This window comes from Ursus americanus, chromosome X, assembly GCF_024610735.1.
Source record: "Ursus americanus isolate L20-20 chromosome X, mUrsAme1.1.p, whole genome shotgun sequence".
Taxonomy (NCBI): Eukaryota; Metazoa; Chordata; class Mammalia; order Carnivora; family Ursidae; genus Ursus; species Ursus americanus.
Window position 1 is genome coordinate 121,279,295 of NC_142164.1, and position 26,144 is coordinate 121,305,438.

The 26,144-nt window shown below is 51.0% G+C and overlaps 2 protein-coding genes and 1 long non-coding RNA gene across 8 annotated transcripts in view; 1 reads left to right on the forward strand and 2 right to left on the reverse strand.

Moving 5' to 3' along the window:
• The window catches only part of XG (Xg glycoprotein (Xg blood group)), a 31,904-nt gene extending 25,419 nt beyond the window's left edge, over positions 1-6,485 (reverse strand). The window contains exon 1 of one of the 3 annotated variants that reach the window (XR_015723320.1): positions 6,311-6,485. The gene's annotated coding sequence lies outside the window, so the exon portion shown is untranslated. The remainder of the gene's footprint in view (positions 1-6,310) is intronic. The other 2 variants (XR_015723319.1, XM_045813611.2) reach the window with 2 other exon arrangements.
• A 3-nt stretch (positions 6,486-6,488) lies between these two features.
• On the forward strand, positions 6,489-25,789 carry LOC148107018 (uncharacterized). The gene is made up of 3 exons (XR_015723321.1): positions 6,489-6,853; positions 23,778-24,880; positions 25,652-25,789. It is a non-coding gene; the product is annotated as an uncharacterized LOC148107018 (long non-coding RNA).
• Positions 16,260-26,144, reverse strand: part of LOC123802732 (CD99 antigen) — a 35,370-nt gene continuing 25,485 nt past the window's right edge. The window contains exons 7-10 of one of the 4 annotated variants that reach the window (XM_045813607.2): positions 25,695-25,748; positions 24,670-24,783; positions 18,250-18,306; positions 16,260-16,813 (exon numbers count right to left, since the gene is read on the reverse strand). In XM_045813607.2, the coding sequence (XP_045669563.2) occupies positions 16,788-16,813; positions 18,250-18,306; positions 24,670-24,783; positions 25,695-25,748 (251 nt within the window). In that variant the 3' untranslated portion in view covers positions 16,260-16,787. Of the gene's footprint in view, positions 16,814-18,249; positions 18,307-18,699; positions 21,251-24,669; positions 24,784-25,694; positions 25,749-26,144 lie in introns of those variants that run through there. The other 3 variants (XM_045813608.2, XM_045813609.2, XM_045813610.2) reach the window with 3 other exon arrangements.

The following is a 26,144-nucleotide window of genomic DNA, read 5'->3' on the forward strand; positions in this document are numbered from 1 at the left end:
GAAAACCGAACCACAGCATGATTATTATGTGACCACGTCCATCACGAGACCCATCACTCACTCATGAATGCAGACAAGCTCTGAGTTGCTATTATTCCGACCAACATTGCCCTGTGCTCCATTGTTCTTAAAAAAAAAATGTATATATATATATATATATATATATATATATATACACACATATATAAATGTACAGAACGCATATTTTCAGGGCTCTTACCCAGGATAGAGAAAATTAACAGTGCACCAAGGTGAGCCGTTAAGCTTTGCACAGACAGTGACAAGGAGCCCCGGGGTGGCGTGCCCAGGTGGGTGTGGGTGCATGGCAGCTGGGCTCCGCATTCTTCCGCTGGAACAGCCGTGCATAAATCGGTAAGAGTCTCGGGGTGCTCGTGAGGTTTCTGTTTCCAGCAGCAGCAAGGGTTATGCAAGAGGGCTGGGTTCTCATCTTGCACACCTCAGCATGCATGTATGGGGACACCACGAGGGACACTCTTCCCAGGGGCAGCAGTGCAGACCCTCCGTGGAGCCCAGCAGGTGGCCCCTGGGCACTGGCTGCTCCTGGAGCCCCACCCCATCCTGCTTGCCCAGCAGCAGACTGCCAGTGAGCCTCACCCTGCAAGGTCAACCAGTTGTCCCGGTTCCTAGCGTCCTCAGGTCCCCTTTCGATGAAAGCCCTCCCCCCTGATGACGTGCACAGTCCTGGGAGGGGAAGTACTTGGTCACAAAGGACTAAGGGATGGTCATTCATCATAAAAGCCAAGACACCTGTCATGAAATGCAGATCGTTCAACAAAGCAGGGTTGGAGTCTGTGTCCTAAACCTTCCCAGAGTGACATGTGCATTTGGACCCCCGGGGATGTGGGTGAAACACAGCCTGTGCCAAGATAGCTCTGGGTGTGCCCGAGAGGCTGTGTTTCTCTCCAGCTCCTGGGGGAGACTGAGGCTGTGGGCTGTGGACTTCACTTTGCAGGGGAAGGGCTTTGTATTCCCTCCTGGTCCTGGAGGCTGGGAGTCTGAGATCCAGGCGGGGCTGAGGCTGGTTCCTCCTGAGGCCTCTTTCCTTGGCGTGTAGACCCTGTGTCCTCCCTGTGTCCTCACATGTTCGTCCCTCCGTGCCTGTCCTCATCCCCTCTTCTTCTAAGGACTCCAGTCCTATGGGATCAGGGCCCACGCTCGTGACCTCATTTTCACCGTAATCCCGTCTCGAAAGACCCCCATCTTCAAACCCAGCCCCATTCTGAGATCTTGGGGTTAGGGCTTCATCCTGTGAATTTTGAAGGGACACATTCAGCCCACAACAGATTTACACCAGTAGGAGAAGCTGAACCACCAAGGAATCACCACCAGACACTCTGGTGGGAGAGAAGGGAGGCCCTCACCCGGCCCCAGGACTCGGAGGAAAGGGAAGGAGATTTTTGGCAGAGCTGCACGAGGACAAGCCACGCAGGGAGTGCTGGGTCCACACCAGCACTGTTCCTCAGCCTCAGGACTTCTGCCTCCGTGCCTCTCAGACCCTCGAGGGCTTGTGGATCAGCCCATAATCAGCTTATTAGCAGATTGTGGGTTGGCAGGTCTGGGTGAGGCCAAGACTGCCTTTCTCAGCTGCTCCCACGGGGTGTTGGTGCTGCTGTCCTGGGGACCCCACTCTACATGTTCACCGTGTGAACAGGAAAGACATCCTTCCTCTCTGCTCTATCCAGTTCACCGAACCCCTCAGGATCCAAGAGGTCCTCACCCCCTTCAAAATAAGAGCCAAAGAAGAACCCCAGCCTGCTTCCTCCCATGAGCAGGAGGGAAGACAGCTTTGCACCCGCCGTGGGGACCTCCATCCATGCAGCGTGCAAATATGCCAAGTCGATGCCCCTTGGACCACCTTCAGGGCAGCTCTGTCAGTAACTCTAGGAAACTCCAAGGGACGGTCATGGGTCTTGAGTAGAGACAGCTCTGTTCTCGTGCAAAAGGAAACCCACTGCCTTTCGGGTATGGCTTGCATGCATACGGGACATTGCTGCTTCCCCAGAGACCCCTGAATACGGTGAATCTGGCCTCATATTCACCCAGAGTCTTAACAACTAGAGAGGCTGATGGACGTCATCTGGGGCGGGGACACTAGATGCTCCCCACATGCCCTAGAAAAGAGGCAGGGGCTCCCCGAATTGTCGACATGGGAGGACCACCTGCAAAGTTCAGAAAGCACCCAGAGTGGGGCTCCAGGAATGGGCGGTGGAGCCCAGGACTGTGCATCTTGACCCTGTCCCCCAGCCATCCTGACGCCCACCGCCCAGAAAAGTTTCCCAACAACCTCCCCTGAGTATTAGCACTTTGTCCAGATCATATATTTTTTTTTGCAATCCACAAGAATAAAAACAAAATATTGGCAGAAAAGTTCTGAAAACTCTTGAGAATGGTCTGTTCCAGGGCTGCCTGGGAAAGCTGTCTGAATGCTCACAGCAGAAGTGCACAGCTTTGCACTCTTTGCCCCTTCCATTCTCAAGAATATGACAATTTCTGCAGCAGCCGTGCTCCCCACAGAGACACCCCCTTCAAGGGCGTAGCTCAAGGTCATAGGGAAACTGGGGATGATGAAGGATTTAACAGCCCTGGCTCCACTCCAGACCTCCAGCAGAAACACACACAGGAGTATTTCTGACTATGCAGCCGTGGGAGCCCAGGTGCTGAGAACAGGCACAAAGACCGTGGAACCCTCCGGAAAACCTGCAGAATTGGCATCTCAAGCAGTGGAAGTGGAAACATAAACACATCCCAGACGGTTCATATTTTGTGTCAATGTGGCCAGGCTTCAGTGCCCAGGTGTTTGGTCAAATGCTAGTGTGCTGTCACTGTACCAGTCAATGGGATTGCCATCTGCAGTCACGTGCCGGGAAAGCACATCACCCTCGGTAATGTGGGTGGGCCTCCCCTGATCTGCTGAAGGCCTTAAATGTAATAAGTGACGTTTCCAGGAGAAGAAGGGAGTCAGACTCAACACAGCAGGCTTGCATCGTAGCTGAGTTTCTAGCTTGCCCTCAAGGTTTTGGACTTGCCAGCCCCATAGTACTGTGGGGCAATTACTTAAAATAAATTTGAGTCTATGGATTGACGATGATAATGACAATGATGATAGATAGATAGATAGATAGATAGATAGATAGATAGATAGATGGATGGATAGATACATGATGGATGGATAGATGAATGGATGGATGGATGAATGCAGGAATGGATGGATAGATAGATATATGATGGATGGATAGATAGATGGATGGATGGATGGGTGGATGAATGGATGGATGGATAGATGGGTAGGTGGATGGGTGGATAGGTAGGTAGGTAGGTAGATAGATAAATGATGAATGGATGGATAGATGGATGGATGGATGGATGGATGGATGGGTGGATGGATGGATGGGTAAATAGATAAATGATGGATGGATTGATAGATGAATGGATGGATGGATGGATGGATAGATGGATGGGTGGATGGGTGGATAGGTAGGTAGGTAGTTAGGTAGATAAATGATGAATGGATGGATAGATAGATGGATGGATGACGGAAGGATGGATGGATGGGTGGGTGGATGGATGGATGGGTAAATAGATAAATGATGGATGGATTGATAGATGAATGGATGAATGGATGGATGGATGGATGGATGAATGGATGGATGGATAGATGGAAGGATGGTTAGATGGGTGGATAGCTGGTTGGGTGGGTGGATGGATGGGTGAGTAGATAGATGAATGATGACTCGCTGGCTGGCTGGATGGATGGCTGGTTAGATGAATAGATGGATGGATAGATGGGTGGATGGATGGATGGATGGAAGAATAGATGGATGAATACATAAATGATGGATGGATGGATAGATGGATAGATAGATGATGGATAGATGGACAGACAGATAGATGTACGTATGTATAGGTGGACAGATAGTAGATGGATAATATTTAGATACATAGGTCAGACACACAGGCAGATGGAGTCTCCCGTGCTAACATAAGTTTTCTCAAGCTGAGCGCCAGCAACATTTCGGGCTGGATCCCTCTCTGACATGTGCGGCAGACATTGCCCCTACCCATTTGAGGACACCCACCCACCTACTCACAGTTCTGACAGCCAAACATGACTCCAGTCCCCTGGGGGCAAAGTGGCCCCTAGTTGAGAATGGCGGACTGCAGCCTGTCTACCTAGACAATGTCCCTTCTGGCCTGGCCATGCTGGGTGATGATGCATCACTGAATGGGGAACCCCAGAGCAGCCACCCCCTAGTGCCACGATGCATGAGTCTCCACCCAAGGATAAACCAGATGGCCCGATGCTTACTCATCATCCCTCTGAGGGAGCCCTGACTCTGCAGGGCATGGCTCTGGGTGCTTCTGAACCTACAGGTCCCAAGCCCCACCCACATACCACACAAGCATCTCGAGGGGCGGGGTCTGGCGTGGCACCTTTAATCCAGCTCCCTCCCAGGTGACTCTGCATACCAAGGATTGAGAACCACTGCCCTACATAGCTGGGCAGGTTCAGCCCCACCGATGGGCATGGTGACAAAACAGGCTTAAATGACCCACCTGGGGCTTGGCCTTCACACCCACAGATTGGCTAGATCCAACGTGGTTTGGGGGCCACGAGGAAAGAGGCAGAATCAAGGGAGACTCTTGATTGGTTCTGGGGTGCTGCCAGTGTGGACTGGAGTCCCGTGGCCCAGCGTGGCCTGGCCTGTTGCGTTGGGCACATATCCCATCCTCCGCGCATCACCAAAGCACTATGCCCCGCACAGCCGAATGCAGCCCATGATTAAATAAGTAATAATACATTACAATAATATATATACACAAGATAATATATATCTGGGGGCATAAGGATAGATAGATATAGATATTTCCTTTTTTCTCAACAGACCCAAACCACACGCTGGCCTTGGCAAGTTTCATTTCTGCTTCTGCTTCCTCACTGTGACCTCAAGCACCTGATGGAACACCACCCCATGCCTCAGTTTACCCATCTATAAGGCGGCGGCCAGCACGGCACCATCATCGGGCTGCGTGAGAATCAGCTGGGAAGCTGATGTGTGCGTGGGGTGCAGGACGCATTGCCGTCGCAGAAAGAATTTGGTGCCTGTGGGCTGGGGCCGGGGCCTCGCCAAGGACACCTGCTAAACACCCAGGGGACGTTCCCATGGACGCCCGAGGAACCGTGTGGCTGCTGAAGGACTTTGCCTCTCTTGTCCCTAAAGCATCAAATGGACAGCACTGTGCGGGTCTGTTGTCCTGAGCGGGCATGCTCGACCTCCCGTTGTCCCTGCAGGGTGACGAGAGTCAACTCTGGGACACGCTTTCCTGGAGGAGGGGCTGGGTTTGCAGCTGGACGTCTCTACGTGAAACCCGGAGCTCTGCCCTCTGGCTCCTGGGTGGGTCAATGTGGGGACTGGCCTCTCCCTGCACACAGGAGCTCCTGAATGCATTTCATGCTGGGTGAGATATCCAGGGGACCCTCCACATCCCATCGGCCCCGAGACAACCGACGCCTCGTCCCTGAACACACCTTGAACAGGACAAACAGGACGCACTTCTACAAGGACATCTGACCACCGTCCCGCCATTCCTAACCAACACCACTTCCCAAGCTTCCTTCCCACCCAGCCTACCATGCTTGCAATGAGAACGTTAAAATGACCAGAGGGGCTGTTTTGGTCCTGTATCTCATAGCCTCCTGCCCCACCCTCCAACAAACCAAACAACCCCCACCCCCACCCCACCCCAGCATCTGGGAGACAGCCCGCGAGCTCCAGCTGCAGCTTTGGGCATAAACAAGTCACACGATTTCCCTCTGCCACAGGGAAGGATGACATTTATCCAAAAAGTTGCTGAATCCAAACAAAGCCCACCCCCCTCAAGCAACACAGCCCCAGGAAGGCCGTCCCCCAGAAACAACCCGTGTGCCAACTCTGCGTTGCCCCCACGAAAACGGGCAGAACTCATGTTTTCCATCAGCAACAAGGAATGTAAAGGACCCGTCGTACCCTGTCGAGCTTAAAACACGGAGTAGGACAGGCCGTGTCGGACACGCAGAGCAGAAAAGCAGAGAAACCCTCTTGCTTCCAAATGCGGTTAGCCCGCGTTCTGCGGTTCCCGGTCCAGTTTCCGGGCTCTGAAGTGGCCCCCTGTCCCCTCTGCACCACTCCTGTCTCTCCTGACCCCGCCTGGCAACTTCTCGCCGTTTGTGTGGTTGAAGCTGCGTTGGAAGGAGTTTCGAGAGGGAACCAGACAGCACGCGGCTCCCCCTCGGGACCGAGACGCCTCTTACCTTGTACGTGCATCAGGAAGCCCAGCACCGTGACACAGAGGAGGCCCCACCGGCTCTCCATCCTTGGCAGCCGCAGGAAGGAGCCCCCGTGCAGGCCACAGCCCAGCGGCTCGTGAGATCCGGCCTCCCGGACCCCACCCTCCGTGTGTTGACTTCCTGTCTCCCAGCTGGGAAGGAAGGGAGGCGACGTTGCAAGCGGAAAGTATGAACCAAGCTGCAATCCCTTTGCCAAAAGCTAATGGGCCCCGTGCGCAGATTCCAAACCCCACAGCCTGGAGCCGATGAGGCAAGTGCATGCACGCTGAAGGCCGACCTGGGCCTCCCCCAGCGGTGCTCGCCGGCCAGCTCTCAGCACGGCAGGGAAACAGGCGTCACCTGGCATCAGTGGGCATCTTCCGCTTCGGGAAGCCGGCACACCTGCTCGGCTGCTCTGCTCCCTGCAGGCGTGGGAGGCGCCTCGAGATCAAAGCTTTGCCAACCCTGGGCGCAGGGAGGACACGCTCTCTGCCCACACATCTGGAGACTGCCGGCGTGCTGCTTCAGGTCAGTTCACATCTGTTCTGAGCCAGGCCCACGCTGGGTGCCGGGGTTGAAAAACGAGTCGTTGTTTACAAAGAGGAGGGGACCCCGAAAGTTAAACCAGACGATGGCAGTGTGACCTTGCATAACTCAGGGGCGCACACCGAGGTCTTGGGCAGGAGGGGGATACCTGGCAGAGTCTGAACTCAGCCGGGTGTCGGAAAGACCTTCTGGAGAGGGTTGTAGCCTCGAGATGATTTTAAAAGCTGAGTAGGAAGGACGCAAGATGGGAAGGACAGAGCGTTCGGGCAAGTTGTGGGGTAAAGGCACTCAGTAGGAAACAGGAAGCCCAGGGCCACTGTGGGGAACAACTCTAGGGGGCGCTGTGTACATGGCCAACTGTTACAGACTAAAGGTTTGGTCCCCCCAGATTCATACACTGCAGCCCTGTCTTCCAATGGGATGGAGTTGGAGGTGGGCCCTTTGGGACTGATTACGTTGAGATCAGGTCATGATGGTGGACACCATGATGGGATTCATGTCCTTATAAGAAGAGATAGAGACCTCATAGCTCTCTCCGTCCACCACGTGAGGACACAGAGAGAACATGGTGTCTACACCCCAAGGAGAGAGGCCTCGGGAGGAACCAGTCTTGGCCCCGCCTGGATCTCACACTCCAGCCTCAGCCCGGCCTGGATCTCAGACTCCCAGCCTCCAGGATAGTGAGAAATAAGTGTCTATTGTTTGAGCCGTCCCGTCCTTGGTATCTTGTCATACCAGCCCAAGCGGACAACCATGCCAACTAGGACGAATGATCGAGAGGTGAACAGTAGCCATTATTTGCCTCTTTCCGTATTGACCTAGAGTGTGACTTAGCTCATGTCCATGTGACAGCATCTGATAGAGAATTTATGAGATTCTGTACAACCTGGAGATGATACTTTCTCTGCTAAGCCATTCCTTGTCCATGTAGGTTTGGGGGTGTGGCATTCAGATATCAATGGTGTTGCACTGTTGACACTGGGACCTGACATTCATTGCTTTGTGGGCCATCAGAATAGAGAATGCATTTGCCCCCATATTTATGGACTTTGTCAGACTCGACGTTTATGGATAGCGCACATTCCAAATTATGTTGAAAGCAGCCCAAGTTCCATTGTCTATTGTGTCTCATTTTGTCCCGTAGCAAAGGGAGGTAATGACCATGTGAAATGGAGACACAGGACCTATTGAAAGTTATCTTATGGCTGTTCCTTCCTTCCCCCCAAAAATCAGGACCATGAAACATCTGAGTTGGGCCTTCAAGCGCAAGTACAAATCTGATGAAGGGAAAGGGAAGGGAGAACATTCTGGGCAAGCAAATCTGGAGGTGTGGACCTCTGTGCTCTTGAGTTTGGTCTTGATAATAAGGTCTGTGCTGGGTCCCTTGAGGATTAAAATGACGACCGGCCAGGTCTTGACTTTGCTAGTCCTGAATGCTATTTAAAGATCTCGGTTCTGCAGGCAGAGGGGACCACACTGCACTTGTGATCAGGGGAGGATGGAGATGGGGACCTCATGGGAAGAGAAGCCCACTAGTGGCCAGGAGATGAGTTACAGATGGGGCTGAATTTGACACAAGGAGGTCACAAAAGACATGGCTGTCATGCTGGGGGAGGTGACATCAGCAGAGGTGGGCAAACTTAATGGTCATGGGGGGCAGCGGGTTTCAAGCATTCTTTGGAGAGAGAACCAATGGAAACATGGCTCCCATATTCAATCACATATGGACCTTCAAAATACTCTTCTATGGATCTGGAGAAATTTCAGTCACTAGCATATGGCAGAGCTAGGATTCAAAACCAGGCAGCCTGGGGGCACCTGGGTGGCTCGGTCAGTTAAGCGTCTGACTCTTGATTTTGGCTCAGGTCATGCTCTCAGGGTCATCAGATTGAGCCCGGCGTGGGGCTTCCTTCTTCACTGGGAGTATACTAGAGAATCTTCTCTCCCTCTACACTTCCACCTGCTCATGCACTCTCTCCTCCCTCTCAAATAAATAAATCTTTAAAAAGCATGGCAACCTGAGTCCAAGGCTTGTCCGTGCTTAACCTGTCCTGATGATGGCTGGCCCAAAGCACGCGTTCAAAAATCACCCGTTAAGTTACACTGAGGGGAATTCGGATGAAGGTGGCTGGTGAAGGGAATGGAGGTGACCATCCAGCCATCCGTCTTTGGTCCAGAGTGGGTCGGGTTGACCCCCAAATGAGGGAGCAAAGTCAAGAGTGACATTCAGTGCTTGCCATCAGGAGAGAACTCTTGCTCAAGATGGCTTGGCTTTTCGGTAAGGAGGGCATCTGTTTCCCTGGTTTCATGAGTATTCTTCACATCTCAAAGACTCAAGTCTGTCACCCACCAACTATTTGGCAATTCCCTGCTCGGTGTCAAGCCCAGAGGTGGGATGTGACGCTGAGCTTACTCAAAAGATACCCTGCTCTCGGGAGATGCACAAATCCGTTTTTGGCTGAATTGTGTCTCTTCAAAAAGATGTGTTATGGTCCTAATGGCCAGGAACTCAAAATGGGACCTTATTTGGGAAGAGGTTCATTGCAAATGTAATTAATTAAGATGATCCAGGTGGGTTCAGAGACAGAGGAGGAGATACAGACACAGAGGAGAAGCCACGTGAAGACAGAGGCAGAGAAGGGAGGGACGCGACCACCAGCCAGGGACGCCTGGGGCTCCAGAAGCTGGAATAGGCAGGAAGGACCCTCCCTACAGCCTCCTGAGGGAGCACAGCCCTGCCCCGCCTGGATCTCAGCAGCCCCACCCCGCCTGGATCTCAGACATCTGGTCTCCAGAGCTGGGAGGAGATGAATCTCTGTGGTTTAAGCCACCTGATTGGTGATTCTTTGTCACAGTAGGAATGGGACATTCACAGATGTTCCTTTCTTTGAAAGAAAAGAACAAAAAAGTACTAAGCATTAGCATTTTTCTTCTAGCTCAGAAATAACCCCCCAAGCCCTCACATGCTATGCATCAGGGAACCATCACCACTGCCACGATGTCAATGCCACGTCATGTCAATCAGCACCGTTGCACGGAACGACACATGGACCTCTTCTGTGTTGAGGGGTTGTTTTTCTTTCTTTCCCCCTCCTTCCATCACCACTTGGATTCGGACGCAACGTCATAATTCCGAGAAAGGGTTGGAGCCGGACCGAATGCATTTCCAAAGTGCCCATCAGTCCTTCCTGACACGCTGACCCACGTGAAACACGCAGGCACTCACCTTAAGAGCAATTTTCGGGACACAGAGCCCAGCTTTTTCGTGGCCACCCCAAGCTGGAGAAGGCATGGGAGAAAAAAGCGGGGCTAGGGCTCCAGATAAATACCGCCATCAGTCGCTGTCATTACCACTGGAGAGGCTCTCAGTTGTCTGGAAGAGGGTCTGAGATGTTATTTGCAGTAATTACCTGCTCTGCCCCCTCTGGGACCCACGGTGCCATCCAGGATGGAAACCGAGGGCCGGAGCTTTCAAGCTCCATCTAACTTTGCAAAATTTCCCCTTTTGTCTCTCTCTCTTTTTTTTTTTTACCTCGTTCCCCACAAAAGGCATATGGATCAGTGCACATCATGGATGTCGGAAGCATTTTATGGAAGCACCAAATTCTTTACATCTTGTGTTGGGAATCTGTCTGCAGAAGACATAAATATAGCCGGGTGGCAAATCCCCCCCCCCCCATTTCCCCAGAATTTATTAGGTTTACTCTGTAAGGCTCTGTGATTGTGTCTCTCTTATCCACACACACAGACGTTGACTGACCCTTGTTGGCTGCCTGCCTCCGTGTGCCGGGGAAAAATACAAACTCACCATCTCCAAAAGGCTTTGAACCCATCTGAGAAACGGCATTCGTGCACAAGAAAGAAAAAAAAAGTAATAAATCCTGGTGGTGAAAGTTGTTTCTATAGCACCCTCCCCCACCCCCGAAAGCTGGATTTAGGCTAAACAGATGTGAAAGGGGAAATGAATCCTGACTTTTTTTTCGGCACCTAGAAACGTGTCCTTTGAGTGTCTGCTGTTCGGTTCAGCTTCTCTCCACGGAGCATTGTTATAAAGCGACGTTAGATACTCAGATCCGATTGGGGTGCACGCAGGTGTTTCTTTCTAAAGAAACCTGCATTTGCAACCCCAGACTCTCCGTGGGACAGTCAAGAGCAGCACGTGACGCGTTCGGAAAGACATTTTCTCCCCGTTTCCGCGATGACGAAAAGGAACGGAGGTCTGGCACACACACGTACACACCGCGATGTGGATAAACTTTCAAGAGTGTACGTTCAGGGGCAGAAAACAGACACCGAAGGCCACGTCGTGGGTGAGTGAGTCCGTGTCCACCAACTGTCCAGAACGCAGCTGGGTGGTTGCCCCGGGGTATGCAATCGAATCGTGGCCCCCTTACCTCTCCCCCAAAATCCTACGTTGCAGTCGTCACTGGTCGTCCTGCAGAACACGACCTTTGTTGCACATCGGGTGGGTGTAAATGGAATTGCTTAGGATGGGGTCACCCTGGAGTCAGGTGGGACAGGACCATATGCCTATGTTTCTGCTTATGTCGTTGGCTGTCTGCAGCAGACGACGGGCTCCAACGACCCCCATCCTAACCTGCTGAGGCAGGGGGGCTCCCACGTGCATGAAGGGGTGTCCACAGCCTCCCTCGACCCCATACGGTTGCATATAAAGATAAAAAGGTGCACAGAATATAAAACACCTGTTTCAATTGCCCCAGGTTAACTAGGAGAGAGCAAGGGATGCAGGGCTCAGGTGACGTGCCGACAGCCAGTAAAGAAAGCACAGGGAGGCAGAGAAGCCCACAGCTGTCTGGGGGGGATGCCGACCTCCAGAATGGGACCTCCGACCACGTTGCTCCTGCCTGCAGGTAATCATCCAGGATGCAGGGCACAGATGCCACGTTGGTTCCCAGGACCAGAGGGGGAGGGAGCCCATGCATTTGCTACCCCTGCAACCTGCCACGTGCCCGGGAAGGTGGGTATGACAACAGAAGGGGATGGGCAGAACAGGAAAGGAGCAGCCAGCCCCCGGAAAGCCGGCTTGAGCAAACCGGGCTGTATGCAGCAGTCATGTCTGGCCATACGTGGGCGTCCTCTGAGCAGCAGAGCGGTGCATGCCGATTCCCTTGTCAGGCACTCGTGGCCGGAGATGCTAGCAATGAACCGGGCACGGCCGAGCTCAGAAGTCCCTGCAGGTGCCGTAAAGCGGCGGACTCATAGCGGACCCGGGCATCATGCCCAAGGCAAGCAAGACACAGTTTCGAGCATTTCGCGTGAAGTCAGACAGCTGTCAGCAACTGTGTGCCCTACGGAGCCCGAGAGCCACTGTGTCCGTCTTTGCAAGCCACGCACACGGGCTCTGCGGAAACCACTCCATTTGGCCATTACAGGTGGGAGGCAGCCACGAGCAATCCGAAAACAGTAGGTCCGTGCGTCCATCACACGCGATCAATGGACACGAGATTTCGAATGCCACATTATCACGTGTCACAAAATACGCCTGTTCTTACGAGATTTTAAAACCGCCTAGAGTTGGGGGGCCTGGGGGGCTCCGTCGGTGAACTGTCTGCCTTCAGCTCAGGTTATGATCTCGGGGTCCCAGGATCGAGACCCGCGTCGGGCTCCCTGCTCGGCGGGGTGTCTGCTTCTCTCTCTCTGCCTGCCCGCCCCCCGCTCGTGCTCTCTGTCTCTCAAATAAATTAATTAACAAAATCTTTCTAAGACATAAATTAAAAATAACAAAACGACATAGAACGTTCGCATCGTCTAACGCCGGGAGACTGGTAACCACGTCCAAGAAAGCAGAGAACACAAAAATATCACGCGGTCATTAAAAAAACAAAACAAAAAACTCTCAAAATCCTTGAGTTGACGAGCAAGAAAAAACACCGGGAAATGGAGACTCTCTGGAAAATAGGAATCAGAATGATCTGGGTCTACCCTTGAGCTCCGTTGAAAAGCCGGAGCCTGGAATATTTATGATATTCAATACGAAACGTTGAGAAATCGTGGAAATTAGCGTTCGATTCAAGGCGCGTCTGCATGGACGGCAGGTAAACCCAAAGAACGCCAGTGACAGGGGTCACAAGCGCAAACTGCAGAAATGGCGAAGCTTATCATCCAACCATTATTCGAGAACCGAAACCGAAGTCATAAGGATGAAGGGTTCCCCGTGGACCCAGAGAATATGGAACAATTAGGAGGAACTTCTGTGTTCAAATTTATGCGGAGGTGTTTTGAACGCTCAGGAAACGTGGATGATTTTCCAATGAAAAAGTGGAAATAAAGCTTTTTTTTTTTTTAATTTAAATCTCTGTTTCCCTAAGAGAGGAACGAAAGACAGGAATCAATTATCCCGTCTACACACACACACACACACACACACACACACACACACACACACCAGGCTCAGGTGGCTGCAGCCAAACCAATATCTCAGGATGAAAAGGAGAAAGTCCATCAGAATCTGCAGAAATTATGCAAACACAGAACACTGAGCGAGGTCACTCTCGGATACGGACACAAAAGCCCTACCCCAAGTGACCAGCCCACCACCAACGAAGACCCAGGTCAAGGACAAGAGGATGCTTCTGCATGGAATCGTATCGAATCCATCATATTAGCAGAATAAACTGGAAAACCCTACGACCATCCCCACAGACTCTGCAGAAGCACTTAATTCGATACCCACTCCTGACGAAAGCTCTAAAGAGGGATATTCTGTTTTTTTAGACATCAAGAGGGATATTCTTCCATGATTACACATATATATGGAATATTGGGTACACGGTTTGGGAATAATGGCATGATACCCTACACAGAGGGTGGAGGGGGGAAACCGCATAACAGAATCTCTTCCTCCTTCCTATACAAACATGCATTTCTAGGGGATCGAGTATTTTAATGTAAAATAACCCACATTAACGTGTTGGAACAGAGTTTGAGGTTTTGCGGGGTTTTTTTTGTTTTTTGTTTTTTGTTTTTTTACAGATTTTATTTTTGAGTAAATGTCCACATCCAACATGGGACTTGAACTCACAACTCTGAGATCAAGAGTCTCGTGTTCCACCAACTAAACCACCTATTTGCCCCCGATGTTTAAAAGAAAAAAAAATGTTAGTAAGATTGATGTTTTTCTAACTCTAACAGCCTGCCCAGAAACCATTAAGTAATTTCACTACATAAAAATGATAACAATGAATGGAGAAAACATCACTTCAGTTAAAAGGCTAAAAATAAAGTGAAAAAAGTTTTTGGCTACCTATTTCAGGGTCAGAAACCAGCACTGTCTTTAATATGTAAAGAGTTCCCACAGATCACTAACAATAGGAACAAAGACACATGTAAAAATGGGCAAAGGGTGCGTTCAAATGGCTCCCCCACAAAGGGAGCACACATGGATTTTCCACACGCACATTCTCCATCCCACCTGTGTTGAGACAAATGCAATGTAAACCATTGATTTGATACCATGTTTTCAACGGGTTGGCAAAGTCCATCATGTTTGCAGAGCTATTTGAGGACAGCTGAGACATCACGGGGAGCACCATGAATTTGCACAACCTTCTTGGAGGACGGTTAGGGAGTGCCCATCAACATTTACACACACACACACACACACACACACACATCGTAACAAAGCTGACCTCAGACAATAAATACATTATGACCCAGGTTTAAACCCTCCAACTGTGTTTCCGTCTCCCGCCAGCCTACATAAATTTTCTTTCTTTTTTTTTTTAAGGATTTTTAAAAAAGATTTTATTTACTTATTTGTCACAGAGAGAGAGGGAGCACAAGCAGGGGGAGAAGCAGAAGCCGAGGGAGAAGCAATCTCCCCGCTGAGCAGGGAGCCTGACGCAGGACTCGATCCCAGGACCCCGGGATCACGACCTGAGCCGAAGGCAGACGCTTCACCGACTGAGCCACCCGGGCGTCCCTCTACATAAATTTTCTAATCCTGATTTCAAAAACGTGACACTATGACGTCTTCATACAAAAGCTGAGAAATAATTAAACAAAGTCATTTTCGTCAAGAAGGAAGAGTATGCTTTCAGTTCATTTCAAGTTGTTAGGAAACACAGCAGGAGCTCCTCTGCCATAAAGCAGTTTTGCCCCAAAGTTAAAGCAAGCTCTCACACCAAAGCAGTTAAGACACTTTGTAAAGACATGACAGTCAACAAATTTCCACAAAAAACCGACATGGAGGAAGAGGGTAGTGTCTGAATGCAGGGCGATATCTGATGGAAGGGAGTATCTGAAATGAAAAGGAGTATCTGATTCAGGCGAGTAGCTGAACTGCAGAGGAGTATTTGATTCTGAGGAGTATCTGAAATGAAAAGGAGTATCTTATTCAGAGGAGTAGTTGAACTGCAGAGGAGTATCTGATTCTGGGGAGTATCTGAAATGCAAGGGAGTATCCGATTCAGGGGAGCAGCTGAACTGCAGAGGAGTATCTGACGCAGGGAAGTATCTGAATGCAAGGGAGTATCTCAATATAGAGAAGTATCTAATGCAGGGGAGTATCTGAATATAGACAAGTATGTAATACAAGGGAGTACCCTCATGTACAGGAGTATCTGATGCAGGGGAGTATGTGAATGCAAGGGAGTATCTCAATATAAAGAAGTGTCTAATGCAGGGGTGTATCTGAATATAGAGAAGTATATAATATAGGGGAGTACCTGAATGTACAGGAGTATCTGATGCAGGGGAGTATGTGAATGCAAGGGAGTATCTCAGTATAGAGAAGTGTCTAATGCAGGGGTGTATCTGAATATAGAGAAGTATGTAATACAGGGGAGTACCTGAATGTACAGGAGTATCTGAATGCAAGGGAGTATCTAAATGCAAGGGAGTATCTCAATATAGAGAAGTGTCTAATGCAGGGGAGTATCTGAATACAGAGAAGTATGTAATACAGGGGAGTACCCTCATGTACAGGAGTATCTGATGCAGGCGAGTATGTGAATGCAAGGGAGTATCTCAATATAGAGAAGTGTCTAATGCAGGGGAGTATCTGAATATAGAGAAGTATGTAATACAGAGGATTATTTGAATGTACAGAAGTATCTGGTGCAGGGGAGTATCTGAATGCAAGGGAGTATCTGAATGCAAGGGAGTATCTGGATGCAGGGGAGTATCTGGATACAGAGAAGTATGCAACACAGGGGAGTATCTGAATGCTGAGAAGTCCTTGTCCCCGATGTACCAAGGCCAGTGGAGGCAAGTAGGCAGAGAAAGAAAAATCCCGAAAATGCAGAGATACACTTGGGTTGAGCGTTTGTCTCAGAGCCCCAGAAAAGAGACCACAGGGTCCATTCCACTACTTTCCACAGCCTTTCTTAAACGTTACCCCATGGTAAAACATTTAAGTAAAAAGTACTTGGTTTCTTATTTCTTTTTATTAGTCTGGTGTGAAAAAAAAAAAATCCTACTCAATGAAGGAAATTTTGAGGACACTAATGGAAGGCTTATCTCACTGTATCCGAGGGTCGTCGCCAGGGAAGGTTCGGTTTAATTCACACGTTAATGGGTCGACGGCCCAGAGTTCCGGGTGGGGGAACTTCAGTGGGGTCGGTGTTGGCACGACTTTGTGATGGACAATCGGCCTTTCACACCCCACGGGGAAACCCCTCACGGCCACGGGCAGGGTGAGCGCAATTCCCCTCTGGGTGCAAGACGCGGCGTTAGTATCCCTCGTCTACCCAGCATGGTGCAAACGGGCACAACGCATCTCAAGGTCAAAACAAAGAGTCTCATTTTGAGCAGAGGCGTGGGCAGGATGGGGCTGGATCCCGGCTTGGAGGTCGCTGCCCTGGTGCATGTGTTTTTCGGGAAGACACGGAAGGTGAGTCTTGTCTTCCTCCCGGGAACGTCGTTGCAGGAAGCTGCAAAAATTGCAGCCAAGCTGCTATTTTTCCAGAAGACTCCACTGAACTGGCAAGGACAAACAGACAAAGAAAGACGTCACAAGGCGTTCCCAGCTCCCCCCAAAACCCGCACGTCACGGTCTGGTTCTTAAAAATTTCAGACGCAGGTGACTCCCTTGCTATGGAAGATAAACGAGCACGAAACGCATCGTCCACAGAAAGCAAAAACCAACTCTACTGCTCGGGGGGGGGGGGTGGCGGGGAATTCAACAAATTTCAGAGTACGATCAACTCTAGCTAGAAAAAGAAAAATACATACTCTAGGAAAAACAAATAAGAGAAGGCATTTTCTCCTAGAAAAACAAAAACAAAAATAAAACCCAGAAAAATGCACTCCAGGAAAAATAGGAAAAAGAATACAGAAAGCATTATTTTCCCTAGAAAAAAAGTACATATTCTAGGAAAAATAGGAACAAGAAATAGGAGAAGGCATTTTCTCCTAGAAAAACAAAAACAAAAATAAAACCCAGAAAAACGTACTCCAAGAAAAATAGGAAAAAGAATATAGAAGGCATTTTTTTCCTAGGGAAAAAAGTACATACTCCAGGAAAAGAAGGAAAAAGAAATAGGAGAAGGCATTTTCTCCTAGAAAAAAAAACCCCAAAACTCCAGGAAAAATAGGAATGAAACACAGAAGGCATATTTTCCTAGGAAAAAAAAAAATACCCAGGAAAAGTAGGGGAAAAAAATCCGAGCAGGCATTTTCTTCTAGTGACTTTTCTAACGCAGCCCAAAATGTCCGTGATCCCCCAAATCTCACCATACGTAATTTCCATAATCCGGTTCCGTGGTTTTTATTGCTTTAAAGTGATTTGGGGTTAAGATTTTGCTCACCGACTCATTTACGGATTAGAGGTCTCTTGTGCATTTTGGGCGCCTAAACACGCTAGCTCGTTTTACACACGTGTCCCCAATCTGAGGCAACAGCGAGACACACCCGTCCTCAAAGTGTCTATTTTTAGAATTCCGAGGACGTTACAATTTCATGAAACATTTCTGTCAATTCCATACGCGTCCCATTCAGCACAGGCTGCCTCTCTCTGGGCAAACAGGTAGCGGTCCCCATGGCACCTCGTCGAGTCTTGCTATTAATTTTTTTTTTAATAGCAGACGATTCCCCTCATTTAAAAAAACCCACCTTCTCCACGTGGTCGGAAGGACGTGGCACAAGGAACCACAAGATCACGATACAAAGTTGTGTCTCGGGAGAGATGCATTTCACCGTTCGCCGCACACCCGCCGCCTGACCGCCCGGCCAGCTCAGTGTGCACGCAGGGGGTGCCGCTGGGAACGTACGGCCATTGACACGGAAAGAGGGACAAAAGTGGGTGTCGTTGGAAGCCTCAAGCCCTGGAGGGTTTATACGGCGTCCCCTGGACACGTCCCGTGGGAGGGACCTCATGCAGAGACATACATGGTGAGGGCCGGCGGCCCGTGGCTCACCTGTTTGGTCCGCGCTCGTGCTTTCCTGGTTCTTGGGGCTGGGCTCACCCTGGTCGGCTGAAAGGAAGCACAAAAGATTCCCCAAGGGGGTGAATACACAGAAGGCCCCCTAAGGTCACCGGCAAGCGGAATCTGCCCATCCTCCACCCTACCCGCCAAAATCAACGGGACCTGGAGGGATGGAGACAGAGACGCCCCCCCTACCCATCCTGCCCCAGGGCAACTCCGTGCACAGGGAATCGAAGGCTGAGGGGGTCTCGCGGGGTCCCATCAGCTTGATTTCGGGTTTTCTTGTTCTCGGTCAATTAAAATATTTTTGGGGGAAATCTCTATTTGGAAATGTGAGCACTATGCATCAGAGCAGACATGACCACGGCCCCCGCCGCCCCCACTCGCCCCCCTCCCGAGATACACGGCACACGTGGACGGAATTCAAGACAAGCGAGAGAGTCACAGGCAAAAGAGGTTTATTTCTTGACGATGTTGGTGTCTCAGGAGCGCCGGCCACAGAGGGGCCCCAGAGAACCACATCGAGACTGTGCACAGAGCTTGAAAGTTTGTACAGAGTGCATTGCCGGGGCGAGAATACCGTCCCACGAGAACACGCCACGCGCATTCTGCTGCAGGTCACGGACGAACGGGTCCCGATGCAAGGAAGCCCAGCATCAGTCGCCCTGTCCCCCCAGCCCCAAACGCAGACCCCTGCCGGAGACCCAGAGTTGCAAGAGAACCGTCACCGATCAAATGTCGCGTCTTCTGCAGGAAGGGGGCAGGTGGCTGTCGTGGGCGCATACGGGTTTTCGAGCAGATTGTAGCTGGACAGCTTATCCGGCCACACATAAGAGCAAAGTGCAACACGGCCACTTGGCGCAAGGAAGCGTCGTCACGGCCACAGCCGTGTGGGGACAACACGCAGAAGGGCATCTTCCCTGCTGATGCTTTTTGACGTTACCGTCACACACTGCCGGCTTTTGGAGAACCTTCCAAAGGCAACGATGTCACGGCTGCACTTTGGACGAAGCAAGACCCCTGAATCTGCATGCACGGGGAGCACAGTGGACGCTGCATGGCCCAGGATAGGTGTCTGTCCTCTGGGGAGCAGGACCCCAGAATCCCCATGCACGGGGAGCAGAGTGGACGCTGCATGGCCCAGGATAGGTGTTTGTCCTCTGGGGAGCAGGACCCCAGAATCTGCATGCATGGGGAGCACAGTGGACACTGCATGGCCCAGGACAGGTGTCTGTCCTCTGGGGAGCAGGACACAACCCCTGCTCCCCAGAATCCGCATGCACGGGGCATGCAGCACGAACACCAGCACCGTTGGTGCTGGCTGGCTGTGATTCCGACGGGGCTTTGTCCCCCGGCCGCTTCTCCCAGATCCTGCTGGCAACGTGTTTTGCGGGAGTTGCACACAGCCCTTGGCGGAGGCTGACACTTCAAAGGGAGGCCAAGCTTTGTGCGCACCAGGGACCCAACAGCCAGATTCCCCATCTCCCAAAGCGGCCTATGCGAGCCCCAGAGACACCATGCACCTGTGCCCCATCGTGCCGCAGACCCCTCAGGGGACACCGTGTTCCACAGGACGCACCCTGACTCCCATCCACTTTGCCCTGCCTTCAAAACAGAAAAGGCCACGCACAGCACATCCCAAAATAAACAAAAGCAAGGCATATGCTTTTCGTCTGCACTAGGGACTGCTTGTCGCTGGTAGAACCGTCATGGAAATGGCAGCTTTAGCAGGTGTCCGTGCCTGGGGACTATTTACGTACACACACAACATGCATTTGGAGCCAGGACCACAGCCCTGGGGGACCACTGACCAGCAGTGCCTGACTTTAGGCTACACTGAGGACTTGCTTTTTGGGGGCACAGACACACTGGACTCAAACCCACCCCTTTGCTAACTGGGGAACAAGCTTCATTATTTATAAGAACCGAGAAACCTGCAGGGACCTCCTCCAACAGGCCAGGTGGGGGCCAAGGTGACCACGGAGGGGGGCCAGACCCATGAGAAAAGCATTTAGAGCGCCCACGACAGCTCCCCTCCCCATTAACCACCAATGCTAACTAACCCCACAACCCACCCGCCACCCAGCCCTCACATCACCACCACCCCGCCGCCCCACCCCCGGGGCCGGACATCCCGCGGCAGCTCGGCACGAGGTCCAAATGAGAAGAGCGATTTTTACGCTCAAGGAAAGGAGATACCCGGACGTGCACAGGGGGAGGAAACATCCCCGGATGATTTCACGTTTGCGGGAAGATCCAGGATGTGCGGATTCTCGAGTGTTGGCGAGGACCACCCCATGCTCCACGGACTTTAAAATGCTAAGATCGTGAGATTTTCATTTTTCCTAAATAAGTGGGTGTTTTTTCCTTTCCCACCTGGAGAAGTGGGTCAAGTGGGACATACACCTATTTTTTAAAAATGTAACACTGGTCAGAGAGACAGCTAGGACCGGCTTCGTGGGACTTGGGGTGGGCAACCCATCAAAGAACTACAGAAGGGGGGAAATCGGACGTGGAAAATGGCACTGCGAGGCAAAACCATACGACCAGGTGGGCTTTGCCTCGGGACCCTCCGTCCAGCCCAATTCACCGGCAAACATGAACCTGACAGACGGTCGTGAACGGGATGAATGCATACAAGCGCCCCCCACTCCACCCACCTGCTACCCCTCCCACCGTGATTTCTTCCCCTCGGATTTCAGTTTACAAGAAAATATTTGCATTCCTCTCCATGTCCTGAAGCTTCCCGCCCGTTAATACGATATAATAGTATGAGCTTCCGTGCACGTACAAGCGGGTGGGTAGGGGGGTGGGGGAAACACAGAATCCGGTCTGGGAGGCATGCCATCACCATGGCAACTGACTAGCCATAGGGAGCAGGGCACATGCCGGGCTTGGCTTTAGACTTTGCGTCTCTAGCGGACACGGATCGCACAGGGGCAGCTCCAGGCGCGCGCACGGTTTCCCGCTCGTCCCTACATCCTCGGCTCATCTGAAACGAAAGGTCGAGAAATGAGCACAAACAACAAAACCACGCAAAAACCAAAAAGGTACGGTTCGGAGACAGGTGCAGGCACGTCCGAGTGACAAAGACACTCATCGCGCTCAAGAGTAGACCAGGATTTTTTTTTTTTTTTAAGCGATGCTTAAAGCCCAAGGTGCAATGGGAGGCGTGGCTCAGAGACCGAAGCAAAATCAAGGAGGAGAGGGAGGTGGAGGAGGGAGGACGAAAGCAGGGAGGGAGGGAAGGACAAGGGACACGCCAGCCGCTCAGCCCAGCAACGCCTCAAGCATCTGCTGGAAACGGCAGGCGGACACGCGTGTGAGCACACGAATCAGCCACCACGCCCACGGAAGGACAGCCTCGTGCATACCAAGTGACAGCCGCCCGAAGCTGCACTCTGTGCCAGCAGGTCACCTTCCATGCCATTTGCCGCTCAAACCCGTCCCTTGAAGCCAGCACAGCAAACCACGAAAATACACACCGGCCACGAGCCCACGCCCGAAACGGCTCTTACAAGACCAGCATGAGCCGTGTGCAAGAAAACCACATTAAACTCATCCAAACACGTCCCGATCTCCAGCAATGGAAAGGACCGATCTACCAAATTTCGTTGGCCACGGATACTGTTCCGTGTCTCAGCTCAAAATATGACACTAAAAAGCACCTGCGTAAGACTAACCTTCATGCCCAACTCAACACACCCTACAACAGTCAACACAATGACAAGATCCTGGGAAAAACCACCCTCTACAAAAACAGCCACGCTTGTAGCGCAATGGTTTTCCCCCCAAAAAATGGTCTCTTCAAGCGCTGGGACGCGCTGTGGCCACATGCTTCTTAGGAAACGTCCAAGCTCACAACTACACGTGGATATGTGCTTCTTTACACCACCGCCCCTACAAGAAAACCCATAAGCGGTAATGCACAGACTCCCCAAACGTTCTAGGATGTTCATGAACCCAATGCCTGGACCCAACGCGTCAATTCTATGTCTGTTCATGAAAATGCGTCATGGAGGGGCGCCTGGGTGGCACAGCGGTTAAGCGTCTGCCTTCGGCTCAGGGCGTGATCCCGGCGTTATGGGATCGAGCCCCACATCAGGCTCTTCCGCTATGAGCCTGCTTCTTCCTCTCCTACTCCCCCTGCTTGTGTTCCCTCTCTCGCTGGCTGTCTCTATCTCTGTCGAATAAATAAATAAAATCTTAAAAAAAAAAAAAAAAGAAAATGCGTCATGGAGACAAACACGGAGTTCACCTGCCAATGCAGGTCGAAAACACCAAAATGTCTCTTCACAGACTCGGAAGAGATACTCACTCTCCTGTGTTAGCGTCCTGGGGTTTAGAGAAAAAGAGCACCTAATTTTCTTTGACTTAGCACTGGGCATTTTATGGCCCCAGACAAAGGCACGTCGTGACTAAAATCGAAACCACCAGCTTCCTTCCCTTGTTGGCTTTTTTTTTTTTTTTTTTACATTTTCTTTGTGCATCTACACCAGCAAAGAGCATAAACCCCATAAAAACCAGAAAGCAAATCCAGATTGTGAAGTCGCCCCCAGTGTCCTCTTGGCTCATGCAGAATGAAGAACTGTATGAAATTCTGGATAAATGAATTTAGCTGGCTGCTCAGAGCATACGTTGAGTCCCAGGCTGCCCTCAGCCCACTCTTCAGGAAGGACGCTGTTATTTTTGAAATTGGTGACTTCAACAGTTCCTACCTGGGGAACTTTCTGTTTTCTACCCCTTTAGGAACGTAATGTTTCAAAGAAAGACCAAGACCCAGGAATGGCGTTCAGGGGGATGGAGACCACTGGTTTTCCAAGTTCATGAAACCATTCCAAGTACGAGACAATGTCAAGTCCACTAAGGTTCTTGGGTCCTTCCCCAAATCCCTGTGCCTCGGCATACGAATGTCCAATCGGCATCATAGCATCCAAGGGGGCCATATATCCCAAACACACGGTGACAGAAATGCTTTGCAACTCCAGAATCCGACTGGATTGGAAATCCAAATTGGATTCGAAAGTCACCTACAGATTTTCAGAAAATCGTTGTGCCCGGGCTTCCCAAGCATCCTTCCTTAGCGGGCATGCCTTCCTCCTCTCCTGGCTGGACGTCATGCTCTGAGCTCAGCGTGTCTTCAGAGCGGGGGGCAGAAATGAAGTCCATTTGGGCACGTCCTTGACCTTGGTCATCTGTGCATTTGGACGTGCTGGATGGTCAACATTCAGGCAACTGAGCACAGTTTCCTGAGCGCCCCTGATGGAAGGCGCCTGGTCACATATGGGAAATAGATATAATCAGGCACCCTTCCCCTTCACTGCAAAAAGAAGGATGCCAAACAGCAGCTTATGTTACATCTCTAAACCCACAAGCTGTTTGGGACTTTTAATTTTGGGCTCCAAACAGAATCTGTGAATCTAAAAATCTAGAATGATGAGAGATTAAGGGCAGACTCCCTCCCTATAGTCAAATTTTGTATCACCATCTATTCAAATCTTTTGTGAATTTCCCTACAGTCCTCAGTCGGTGGTCCTTGAGGATGGAGGTCAACGGCTAAGTGTGAATCTGGTCTTGAAACCACAGGTAGGTTGAGAAGTTCAGACATCATGAGGCTCCATCCACAGACCACGGGACCCCTAAAGACACATCAGAGTCCAACCCCCATGTTCATCTTGCAAGAGAGAAGCCAAGACTTAGAGCAACCCAGAGACGCATGAACATGAGTTATGTTCAAAAGACAATTTACGGACATCAGGGAAAATCCTATGTAATTCAAAGACTCTTGCCTAGGCAGTCCCCAAACACCCAAAACGATGGAGTTCCAATCCCTATGTGGGCAGGCATGACATCCTCCACATTCGCCTGTAAATTTTATATCCCACCCAAGAACCCTCCCAAGCACCTGTTGGTATGAGGTGGTACCAGAAAGGGAATCAGCCACCCTGTGTTTTGAGTTTAATTCCCTTGGTTGGAGAAAACAATATGGCGGCTCCCTCAGCCATCGCTCTTGTCCTAAAGGTTATGAGGATGACAGCAATTTTAAATAGGATGAATAAACATTTCCAAGAGCTAATATTTCTTCAACCAACCTGTCAAGACTTACACACACAGCCCTATAGATCCTCACAAAAGTCCTATGGTGTGCAGACGATCATTTCCCCCCTTTAGAGACAGAAAACCCAAAGACGGGGGTGGTTAGTGACTTGCAAACTTTGCACAACTCCACATGGGCAGTGCTGGAATGGAAGCTACAAAGTCCGATCCCACTATTCCAGCGATCTCTTGAACAATCATCCACCTCACACGTGTCTCATGCCAACGGGACTTCCGGTTTGTTTTAGTTTTGAGAAAGCACAGCTTTCAAGTTAGTAGGGCACGAAGGACAGGAAGCGGCCGCAAACACCTTACCGTTTTCTTTGAAGCACAACTTTTTCTTCTGGTAGGCGATGAAGCTGGAGATGGCTCCGGCCACGGCCACCACGACGGCCCCGATGATGCCAGGGACTACCCCAGGGGAGTCAGCTGAGGGAAGAAGCACACGGCACCGTGACTGGGAACACTCGTGGAGATCAGACCACGCCCAGGACATGTGGCTGGAGGCACTGCCCACAGGAACAAGGTGGGATTGAGCGTTAAGACACAGGGCCCCAGGGTGACCGTGGAGGAAACCCCACTCTAGAACCTTGCCCAACTCCAAACGCCGCCTCCAATCCATTTGCATGACACAAAGGACTGCTCCCCAAAAGTCCCACCTGGAATTGGAATTCATGTGACTACACATACCGCTTCCAATGCAAAACGGGTTTCCGGTGGACGACACACCCTCCCTCCTCCCATCCCTATGGCCAGCGCAGGGGTCCTAACAGTTGGAGGTCTTCGTCTGCCCTTGCACACGGGCACTCCTAGTTCTTGGGATCTGAGACTCAGGTGTGGACTTGCACGCCCAGCTTTCCTGTTCCCAGTCCTGGGGCCTAGGACTGAACCACACCAGTGCCTCTCCCGGGCCTCCAGCTCGCCGTCAACAGATCACAGGAATTCCCAGCCTCCGTAACCATGTGGGACAATTCCTTATAATCAATCTCTTTCTGGATATCTACACCTACATGTATATCTAGATAGATCCCAATGGTTCTGTTTCTAGGGGGGACCCCAGGGAATGTAGACGGTATTCCTTCCTACGGTGGGAAGATGAATGAACTTAACCTGTGGGCCCCATCAGTACCCCGTTGCTGAGTCTATTCAAGAACATCAACCAGCTACTTGAGCAGGGTGCTTGGGACACCCACAGCGCAAAGTACCGCCCTTTGATGCTTTGCGCCATCAGCTTTAGGATGACACAGCGAACACGACACGTTTGGTCTTGACCGCTGCATTCCATTTCTCTCAACAGTGCACGTAAGAAACCCAAGATGTCAGAAACCATGTGTACATACCCTGCTCCCCTCCATCAGGCTTTTGGCCTCCTCCACCGCCACCACCACCGCCTCCTACAGGGGAGAAACAGGCTTGCAGACAAGTTGCATTGGGAAGATTTTTGGTAAAGAAAATCTCATCCCAAAGATCAACTCCTGGGACCTTGAGCTGTGAAGGAACTCACAGAGTCCTTTCCCTTTGTTGAGTCCTTGCTTTGCCCATTGTATCATCGGACTTGCTCCCATTTACCTGACACCCAGGCTCAGCTCCTGACTCAAAGCTCCCCTCCCATGGTGGGCTGGCTGCAGGAGAGCCAGTAAGTCCTGGGTGCCTCATGGATTCTGACCCCTCTTGCTGGGCTCGGGGAGAATCCCAGCCGGGGCTTTGGAGCCCGTCTGAGACCCGGCCCATGGCTACAGGGTGATCCAAGGCACATTCCTGTTGACTCCCAGGACATGTACCTGTGACCT